Genomic DNA, 10,596 nt, shown 5'->3' with positions numbered 1-10,596 from the left:
AGCCCGAGCTCGACCCTGAAATACAAAGCTCATTTAGGCTCGCGAGCCTAAACGAGCCCAAACAAAAATTTATTTATTTTTTATATAATATAATAATAATGATGATAACATTGGCGAGTCAAACTCGAGCCGAGCTTTGGCTTGTTTAAGCGATATTGAAGCGAGCTCGAGCCGAGCTTTTAGCTCGTTTGAGGTTGTTCTCAAAATAGCTCGAGCCGAGCTCGAGCTTTGGTTTAAACTCGCGAGCCGAGCTCGAGCTCAAACAAGTAGGCTCGATCCGAGCCGAGCTCGAGCTTCATAAAAACATGACGAGCCGAGCTCGAGCCTAGTCGAGCTCGGCTCGGCCTGGCTCGTTTACACCCCTAGGTACCAGGTATTTGTTCGGTATCACGAGCCCCTTTTATAACCGATTAGTCAATTTGATTTGTGTTTTGTTATCAATATTATTGTAACAATAATGTTTTCGTATGCTAGCCAATACACTAAAATCGAAAAAAAAGAACATAGAAAAATAGAAAAAAAAAAGTGTTTGTGGAGAACCAACCTTATTTTGGCCCGTATAAAAATGTTCTTTCAACTCTATCTCATTTTGACCCATCTTGTATCCTCTACAAATAACATACCTTTGTAGCTTATACATATGATAGTATGCATAAAGGGGAGCAACAACCAGCAAAAACGATATGAAACCTGATAATGAACTAAGTGTAGAATGTGAAGTCTTAAGAGATATTAGAGGAGAATTTATTACAACTTCTTTTAGGTTGCACTGACGTTGGAGAAGCAAAAGCAAACTTAAAATGGTAACAAAATGTGGGCAAATGTTGAAATTTGAAACTGAGGTCGACTACCAAGCCCATAAAATCTGAATTCCAGAGGACTTTGAATCATATGTGATCTCAAATGTCTTGTTATCTTTATATTCTTCATCCCAACACTCTGAGTAATCGATTGGGTGTTCGTTTAAATCACCTATTTTACTTTTACTACGAACAAGTTCTACATTAAGTCTATCATCATCTTCATCCTGAAATGAAATATTTTGAGTGTATGTAGGATTGAACCATGGGATGTGCCTCAATGAACTAAAGGGTACATAACCCACCCTTTCATACTTACATTGTTCCCAATCTTCATCAGACTCGTGAGAGTAACCCATGCCCACGCTTTCAGAGTCATATGGTCCCAAATCGTTATTAAACTTCTCAGAGTGATCTTCACCAAACTTACATTGTTCCCAATCTTCACCAAACTCTTCAGGGTGATCCGTAGACATCTCCTGCTTAATAACTATGCGATGCCTCCCGTAATGGCAATCACGACCACGTAATGATAATAAAAATCCACTAAAGCCACTGTACCAGTTGTGTGGAAGTTGCAATGTGACAAGTTTGGTATAAATGCTTGATGGTTGAACATTGGGTCTTAACACACTCATAAAACGATCTTTAACTGCGTTTTCCTGCCATGTTTTCATTCCAATTATTATGAATACTATTTTTATATTGAAAGTTTAAAAAAAATATTGAAATTCAAAAAACAAGATAAGAGTTATACCTCAAGCATAGAAAGTAGTACCCTCTTATTCGCTCTCCTCCAAAGTGAGACTTTCCATAACCATTTACATTTACAGTATGATAAATCTCCTCTTGCAATTTCAAGTGAGTCACAACCATCTGCTTTGAGAATAGCTATGCTTGATGGGAGGTCTGGCAATTCTACAAGGTTCCAGCAGTGTGACAAATTAAGGAGCTTGAGACCTGGGAGTTGGGAGATGCCGGAAGGTAATCTTGAAAATAGGTTTCGACGTAGGTCTAGTAGTTGTAGGTTTAATAACTCACAAATATCAGATGGGATGTCTCCATCTCCCAATTTGCACCAACTAAGATCCAGCTTCCTTAAAAAACGTGGAAACTGAGGTAGCTTCAGGCTCACCGACCCGTCTTGATGAAAAGATTGTAACCCCGTACAACTGGTGAGATTCAAACTTTTTAAGAGATGAAAGTTTCCCTCTATCCTTTTCAGTTTGCGACAATAACTTAAATCGAAAGAAACAAGGTTCGTACAAAATAGTCCGACTGACGGTGGGATTATTTCTATACCAGTATCATGCAAATCAAGGGTTACCAAGCTATCCATGTTCGACTGGATATCCGGAACCTGTTGAAGTTGCTGGCAAAAACGGAGTTTAAGAGTCTCCAATTTTTTCATGTGTATGATGGGTGGAAACCTTTTAAGTCTTGAACACCCACTCATTTCCACGAAAACAAGCCTTTTGTGATGTCCAATTGATGGATGAATCTCTTCTAAACTCTCACAACCCCATAAAATCAATCTTTCAAGACATGGAAGGCCTTCAAAATCTGGTATCGTGATTAGGCTCTTTGATTCACGGAGATGAAGAATTTTCAAATTGGGTAGACTCTGTTTCAAGAAAAGTAGGAAAAGTCAAATAAATAATCAAGTATACAACAATTTCCTTTCACATTGGCATACGTCTTGCCGGACCATTGATCGATCACTAGGCAGGAAAGGAGTTGTTAATTTATACACAAACTTAAACTAGCATATGATATAACATCTTAATATCTTATAATAACAACCTCTGGCAATGTAACATGCAATGCATATTCCAACTGCTTAAAACATCATATTGTTATATTATAGACAACTTGTAATATTAAATTTATTACCTCTGGCAATATCATCAAAAGTTTCTTTAATTAATGCATTTGGCATGCATGTAATGTTGACTATACAAGAAACTGAAACTAAGCTAATTTGCCTTTAATCTACAGAAGAAGAAGCGTATTACCGGAATGAAATATGCAATATACACCTCTGTTTGTAGATGTGTAACAACCTCAAAACAACAACTAACTAACTAAATGCAAATGAAGTGTTACCAAGCTAACCATGTTCGATTGGATATCCGGAAACTGTTGAAGTTTACTGCAATAAGAGAGATCAAGAGTCTCCAATTTTTTCATCTCAATGATAGGTGGAAACCTTTCAAGTCCTTTACACCCACTCATGTCCACGAAAACAAGCCTTTTGTGATATCCGATTGATGGATGAATCTCTTCTAAACTCTTACAATGTGATAAAATCAATCTTTCTAGACATGGAAGGCCTTCAAAATCTGGTGTCGTGATTAGGCTCTTTGATTCACGGAGATCAAGAATTTTCAAATTTGGTAGATGTTGTTTCAAGACAAGTAGCAAAAGTCAGATAAATAAGTATACAACAATTTCCTTTCACATTGGCAAACTTCTTGCCCATGGATCATCAGGCAGGAGCTCTTAATTTGTACACAAATTGTTACTAGCATATTATAATAACAACCTCTAACATGCATAGTAAATTCCAATTTCTTAAAATATCATATCATTTTTACATCATATAGTCTAAAAGTCTCCTCGATCCTCGCCCAAAAATCTACGCTCAGAATATTGTTATATTATAGACAACTTGTAATATTAAATTTATTACTTCTCCCAATATCATCAAAAGTTTCTTTAAAGCATTTGGCATTCGTGTAATGTTGACTATTCAGGAATCTGAAACTAAGCTAATCGACTCCTAACTTCGTAGAGAAAGCATGACATGTATTTTTGTTAATGTAATATGTTATATAAATTAACCTCTATTTATAGATATGTCTAAGACTCAATAACCACCATCTAACAAACAACTAACTAAATGCAATTAACTCATTTTATGATTCATTTCACAGTTGCATATGGTTTGTGAAACTACAATATTTACCTACCTTACACCCTTCCCAGAGTTCTTTTTGCTCGCTATATCTCAACATTAGACAACGAAGCTTTGTTGGCTAAAAATTTGTTGGGAATGAAGATGCCGGATGCTCATTCCACAATATCCATCGAAGGTTCTTCATGTTTGCAACAACATCACATAGACCTTGATCTGGATGGCTAAAAGATGGCAACTTAGTAAATACTTCATTTTCCTGTGTTAATTAATCAAAGGAACCAAACTGTGTTAGTAACGCTATAGACAAACGTCATTAGATGCACATATACAAAATTTATTTTTGCAAAGTTAATTTAACCATTGATGGTGCAGCTGCTCCCATAGCACAAAGCTCTTCCAAATCTTCCCTATTCCAAATCCTGCTATGCTTTTCAGGATTATTAGGGTGTTCCCGTCTAACAATGTAGTGGGCCATTTCTTCTATCAAGTCATGCATTTCAAATCCTTCTTTTGAAACTTTTATGAGGGATTTTTGTTCCAACACCTTTAACCCTATAACAGGGTGCAAATTACAAGCATCAAGCACCTTCATTGCATCATCCATCATCCATGAGTACCAACTCCTCATGAAACATGCAATATCTAAGAATAAGTCTTTCTGGTAGGGTTCAAGTCCATCATAACTTATTTTGAGTCTCTCCATGACCTTATCTTCTGGGATGCTTTTTAACTTGGCCAAGGTACTCTTCCACTCATCCTTGTCTTTGTCATATAGAAAAGAACCTATAACTTTAAGTGCTAATGGGAGCCCACCTGCATAAGAAATTACCTCTTTTGCAAGCATCTCATACTCTTCATCATGTTTATCTTTATGACAAGCGTGTCTATTGAAGAGCTTGATTGCCTCATAATGTAGTAACAAACTCACTTCATAAATATTTGTGTGAGCCCTGGAGGATAGCATATGCTTATCTCTGGTAGTGATTATTATCCGGCTCCCCTCACCAAACCAATCATGGGATCCAGCTAACGCCTCAAGTTGCTCAAGATTATCAACATCATCGAGAACAACTAAAACCCTTTTGTGACATAGCTTTCTCTGTATCATTCTTCTTCCTTCTATCTCACTCCCTACCACAACGTCTTTTGTTTTCAAAACAAGTGATAGAAATTTTTCTTGCAACTTTGTCAACCCATGCTTGCTTGATTCTTCACGAATATTTTCAAGAAGACAACAAGCTTCAAATTGGTGAGAAATTTCCATATAAACAGCAGATGCGAGAGTAGTCTTACCACCACCCCCAACTCCCCATATTCCAACCATGCGCACACCACCAGACCCAGTTTCCAATTTTGTTTTCAGATCTTGTAAGCGGGTCTCTATTCCGATCAGGTCTTTATTATCATTTGTATTTAGTGAAGAAAGCCTAGAAGAAATTGTACCAACAATGTCCCTGATGCATTTTGCTTCATGGCTGCACGAACGGAAGGGTACATTTAGAAGTAGTTGCCACTCACTTATTCTTTTAAAATTACGAATTGTACAACTGAAATTGGATTTAAATTGCTAAACATCAAGTATGAGATTTATTTAATTTCAAGTTAAAAAAGACGCAAAAACAATGCATGTGAAATTAAAATAGGGAGTAACACAAAACAAAATATTATAATACCTACATTTTGAGTATATGTTTTGTAAAAGACTGGTTGTATATGACTAGCATTTTTGTATAAAGAACGTCTTTTTATATCTTGGCGTCAGGGAATTTTTGTAACAGTTTGGCTTGGTTTGGGTGGCACGCTTCCACTCACGTGAGTAAATAAGGATAATTAGAATTTAGAACACGCTTCCATTCACGTGATGGTCTCGTCGCTAATTCAGAATGTACTAGTATGTAGTAACCACTTGGCACCATGTATTAAACACATTCTTTAGAATCATAGAAACTATTAATGAATTAAACCTAATTACAAACTAAACTATAACGATAGTAACTATTATATTTTTATTGAACCCATTTCATTGTTATCTACAAAAATTTGCTCGTTTGACTTGTCAACGATAAAACAAACTTATAAAAGCAAACTCATATCGACTAGTTATAAAATGCACATATCTTAAGCATAAAAAAGTTTAAAAAATGAGAGAAAATGTTTAGAAAAAGAGAGAAAATTAATTACGAGTTTATAGTGTCATTGATGGTCCATCCAGAGATGCTGCCAGCCTTTTCCAGCGCTTTTCTCCATGATTCAACTTTTTCCTTATTTTCTTTCTCATGTTTGGAAAATGCTTCTTCATATTTCCTCTTAAGTTTTCTCACATCAGAGGGATCTACGTAATAAAATATGGGCATCAAGATCTGCCCTCTTTTGTCCACGCACTCTATAATCTGTGCAAGCTCAGCCAAGCACCAAGATGAATCAGCATAGTTTTTAGAGAATACAACAACAGCGATCCGTGATTCTTCGATAGCCTTCAATAGGGTTGGACCGATTGACTCGCCCCGGGCAAGTGTTTCGTCATCCTTGTACGTGTATATTCCTTTATGTTGAAGAGCCGTGTAGAGGTGATCCACAAAGCCCTTGCGAGTGTCTTCTCCTCTAAAACTCAGAAATACGTCATAATTCCATGATTGAGAAATAGAGGCAGGAACTGAGTGAGAAGAGGAGGATGAAGATGCCATTGATCTGTTGATCAAATTTGTTTGGAATTAGTACAAAAACAAGCAGTGGAAATCAGATCCAAAAAGAGAGACGTGGTCTTGAGTAGCTGAGATAGATTAAATATTTGAGAAATCCCCCTTTCGAGGAAATTGGCATATGCAGGAAACTTCATAATACTTTCCATAATGTATATATTATTACTAAAATTAAAGGATTACGACAACATGAAGATTAAAATACTGTTGGTTGTTATTTATATATGTTGATCTAGAGGGGTAGCGTCCCCATCACACTAAATTACTGTCTACCAACTATTTTATCATATGCATTAAATAATTGAGGGTCAAAATAGACTACAACCTTTCACATTGCATACCTTAATCTTTCTTGTATTTTATATCTATATATTTTGTTCTAATTTCTTAAATTATGTATAATGTTTAAATTTTAATGAGCACACAAAATGCTTACCTGATGCTGGTACTGAGAAAAATCACTGTTGGATTTTGCATTGTGGAGGTGAGTTGGTCTTAAACTAAACCTGCAAATTTGAATGTAACATTCCAAAGTATAAACTCATAATTAATTTAAACCATAAGCACCAGAATCAGTAATCTTGATAGATGTATTTCGATTGACTCAGGGAACAAAACAGATTGGGGAGGGTCAGCTTATTGTGTTGTTTGTTAATCAGATAATTTCCGTACCCAGCTTTCATCTATTTCGGGTTTACCATTCTTCTGATTAAATTTAGTGTTTGATTGACACCTCAAGATTAGAAGAGGATACCTCCTTCATTCTGTTATGTTTCTTCAAATGATGGACGATTATCACATCAAAATTTAGTGTTTGATTGACCCTAACCTAAATATAGGGTCGGTTCCGGTCCATAGTTCAAAGTCGGGTTTCACCATGAAAAGAACCGAGAACCGACCCGACCCGGCCCGATTTTTTATGAAAAATTGGAACCAATCTAAATACCTAGGTACTTGGGTTCGGGTCGGGTTGGGTATATTTTCGGTCGATTTTCGGTTATTTTCGGTCCGGACCTAAACTTTCCCTATCAACAACTTTGTGTCTTTTACACATCACGCCGATGAAATTAGTGGAATGTCATTGGACCCCTTTATTTTTCTTTCAACTTTGTTGACCAACTATTTCAAAACGCTCCTTGTTTAACTTTTAACACAAAAAAGCTTATCACATCATTAAAATAGAAATAAGGTTGTTTAGTATATGATCACGAACACGAGCTTCACTTATGGAGCTCGAGCAGTCTCACGAGCCTAAATGAGCCTATTATTTATTTCACTTTTACTTAATATACTAAATGGGTGTATATATATTTACATAAATATAACTTTTATTTATAAAACTAGTGGGTTATCACCAGTGGCGGATCCAGCATCTTTTTCCTATCGGTTCAACTTTTTCGGCAGTCAAGTAACCGAACATTGGAATTTTGGGTCGGGTCGGCCGAACACAGTATTTCATGGTCAAACTGAAGTTTTTGTTTTATCAATTCATAAAAAAAATCTTACAATCCTTTGTGCGACGTTGTTTTAGCTATAGTGCACTTAAAAGAAACTAAATTATAAAATACTGGTTTAACTAATAGTTTCTACCATATTCTAATAAAGTGTAGATAAAAGAACATGTCGCAATGGTGTATTTAGGCAAGCCATTTAAAAGCCAGTGTTGGTCAGAAAACAATGTTACGAATATTTACAGCAAAAAGAAACTAAATTATAAAATACTCTATTAAGATTGGGAAACCAAACTTTAAACTTATAAAGACCAGAGAATGTAAACGAAAATTATTCACTAAAAACAAAATCTATAATTATGCTTAGGGCGGTTTTTAACGTCCGCATCACAGCCACGCCAGATAGGTATCCCATTACGAATGATCTAAAGGTGGAGGATATCAATCAAAATTTGATGGATCTTTCCAAACGCCACATCAACCATCACGTCATCTTTTTCCTCAACTCATCAAACACCAAAATGTAAGGTTACCTACCAAAAATAATCAAATTCCAAAATGCTATACACACATACCGTGTATGTATATTTATTTGTGTGTGTGAGCAAAGATAACCAAATTAGGGTGGCCACCAAGATTTTGTTGCAAAAAATCATGGTGGTTTTCCTGTTTGGGGCCGCACGTCTCGATAGAAAGCCTTTCCAAATGCCATACCGTGTATCCTAATTGCATTTTGCTCCGGTGAAACACTTAGAAAATGAAAGCTCCACGTCACAAATGCACCATCCTTTTTTTTGAACGGCAAAATCACTTTATATATATATATATATATATATAGGGTAGGATTCCAGCGTGAACCTAATCCCATGCGTGAACTGCGTGAACTAATCTGGACCATTGATTTCCTTTTTAGTTGTTAAGGGTATGATTGTAATTATATTAAAAAATAGAATTAAATCATTATTTTAATAATTGAATTTAAGTTACATCTTTCCTATTTTAAATTCATTATCCACATTATCTTTTATTTCATTTTTATTTTTTAGATTTCACCACCAGAATTCGGATTATGATTTTTAAGATTCACGTAACCTTCAGATTTCAACGGTATACACATGTGTACTTTGATATGAATTGAACAGTACACATGTGTACTCAGCATGGTACATATGTGTAATTAGCTACAAAATACATACATATAAACAAAACTTGTAAACTATTTTATATTAAGCAAATAACAATTTCCATAATGTTTGCCAAACCAAAAAAAAACATACAATTACAAGTTCCAGTTTCGTGAAAACAATAAACGCAACATAATCGGAAAAATAAAAAAGACATAGTCTTTTACAACTATTCGCCGCGTTGTATGCTGAATCATCCTTATCGACCAAGCAAACAAACATACGTGAATCATCCTTATCGACCTCATACGTGAATCATCCTTATCGACCTTCCATCTCCACTTTCCTCGTTTACGACGTCTCCTATAATAACACAAAAAACTCAGCCATTAGTACTTTGCATAATTCACAAGTGTACATCAACAACTTTACACATTCAATACACAAAAAAAAATATGAGATATCACAAACACAGACGCTATACACATGTGTACATCGCATTAAAAACATAGCAAAGCCAGAATACACATGTGTACAGCGCCTTAAAAACATAGCAAAATCAGAATACACATGTGTACAGCGCCTTAAAACCAGAGCAAAAATCAGAATACACATGTGTACAGCGCCTAAATGTCACAGGTTTACCTTGGGTCCACGAACAGACCTCTCGTGCCTTGACGTATACACAAAAAACAGCATGTTTCAACATGAACACGTTATGACTATTATCCGACCCACCCATTTTATCACTTCTATTAAAACCGTAGATCACCTGAACAACCCAATCGGCCCCCTTGTTGAAATCCAGGCCCCTTGAAGACACATCAGTTCAAAAAAGAACTGATCTTTGTTCAACAAACTGTTGCAATATAAACATTTTTTTCACTTGTTTCATCCTTCCATGTAGGCACTTTAACGGGATCCCGGGCTGCAGTTTCTTGAACGCTTCGTGTACAAACCTTACCTATCAAGACAGGCGTCACAGGCTCCAAATTACAAAACAAAAAAAAAACAAAAAAAAATTGAAAAACAAAATTAAAAAAATTACCTGCTTGCAGGCAGAAAGAAAAACAAGAATTATTGAATTCAAATGCGCTTTAATGAAACTCCATAGCATGTCAAGCTTTTGGTCAAGAGGAACGAGTATGACTTTTTGTTGCAGACGATCGGCCCTAAACTGTCACCGCCGCTAGCGGCGGAGGAAGATCGGCGCAACCGGTGATCGTCAGTGTAAGCTTGGATCTAGAAAGATCTAAAAGAAAAAAAGGAAAAGAAAATGATTCAAAGACTTACCATCCACGTCCCACGTTGTGCCGTCGCCGGACCACCATCCAGTGTAAGCTCTTGCCGGACCACCATCCACGGTGGCCGGCCGCCGTGTCGTCACCGGCTCTGCTGCCGTCGTCTGGGGGGATATGTGTGTGTGCGGTGTATGTGTGTGTTTGTTAGAATATATTGAAACTGATATAGGGATTTTAGGGGATTACAATTTAATTAGTTTCCATATCTTTATATGATAGTTTCCTATTTTACCCTTTTGATTAAAATTTAAATTAAATTTATTAAACCTTTAATTACAATTCTGCCATTGATCTAAGATCT

The 10,596-nt window shown here is 36.1% G+C and overlaps 2 protein-coding genes across 3 annotated transcripts; both read right to left on the bottom strand.

Moving 5' to 3' along the window:
• Nucleotides 1-677: 677 nt before the first annotated feature.
• Nucleotides 678-3,889, bottom strand: LOC118492534 (disease resistance protein RUN1-like). 2 transcript variants are annotated; one of them, XM_035990694.1, is made up of 5 exons: nt 3,773-3,889; nt 2,916-3,161; nt 1,558-2,424; nt 1,362-1,462; nt 1,159-1,290 (listed from the first exon to the last, which is right to left on the bottom strand). In XM_035990694.1, the coding sequence occupies exons 1-5, from the start codon at nt 3,815-3,817 to the stop codon at nt 1,284-1,286; spliced, it is 1,266 nt and encodes a 421-aa protein (XP_035846587.1). In that variant the 5' UTR covers nt 3,818-3,889; the 3' UTR covers nt 1,159-1,283. The 2 variants fall into 2 exon arrangements, with proteins under 2 accessions (XP_035846586.1, XP_035846587.1); XM_035990693.1 differs by lacking the exon at nt 3,773-3,889 and having other exon boundaries at nt 678-1,462; nt 1,558-3,342.
• LOC110942792 (TMV resistance protein N) lies at nt 3,700-7,214 on the bottom strand. The gene is made up of 5 exons (XM_022184557.2): nt 7,174-7,214; nt 6,856-6,925; nt 5,902-6,408; nt 4,079-5,195; nt 3,700-3,976 (listed from the first exon to the last, which is right to left on the bottom strand). The coding sequence occupies exons 2-5, from the start codon at nt 6,894-6,896 to the stop codon at nt 3,839-3,841; spliced, it is 1,803 nt and encodes a 600-aa protein (XP_022040249.2). The 5' UTR covers nt 6,897-6,925; nt 7,174-7,214; the 3' UTR covers nt 3,700-3,838.
• Nucleotides 7,215-10,596: the final 3,382 nt, after the last annotated feature.

Source organism: Helianthus annuus, chromosome 5, assembly GCF_002127325.2.
Source record: "Helianthus annuus cultivar XRQ/B chromosome 5, HanXRQr2.0-SUNRISE, whole genome shotgun sequence".
In the NCBI taxonomy this organism is placed as follows: domain Eukaryota; kingdom Viridiplantae; phylum Streptophyta; class Magnoliopsida; order Asterales; family Asteraceae; genus Helianthus; species Helianthus annuus.
Note: the sequence above shows the minus strand (reverse complement) of the source record. Positions and strands in the feature narration are given on the sequence as shown.

Bases quoted from the DNA above. Each gene is read 5' to 3' on its own strand.
- LOC118492534 (XM_035990693.1), bottom strand. From the start codon at position 2,256: ATGAGTGGGTGTTCAAGACTTAAAAGGTTTCCACCCATCATACACATG. The intron at 1,463-1,557 runs GTATAACTCTTA...AAAACATGGCAG, and splicing joins TACTACTTTCTATGCTTGAG to GAAAACGCAGTTAAAGATCG.
- LOC110942792 (XM_022184557.2), bottom strand. From the start codon at position 6,896: ATGCAAAATCCAACAGTGATTTTTCTCAGTACCAGCATCAG. The intron at 6,409-6,855 runs GTAAGCATTTTG...TTTGATCAACAG, and splicing joins TTTCTCAGTACCAGCATCAG to ATCAATGGCATCTTCATCCT. The intron at 5,196-5,901 runs GTAATTAATTTT...CCGTTCGTGCAG, and splicing joins ATCAATGACACTATAAACTC to CCATGAAGCAAAATGCATCA.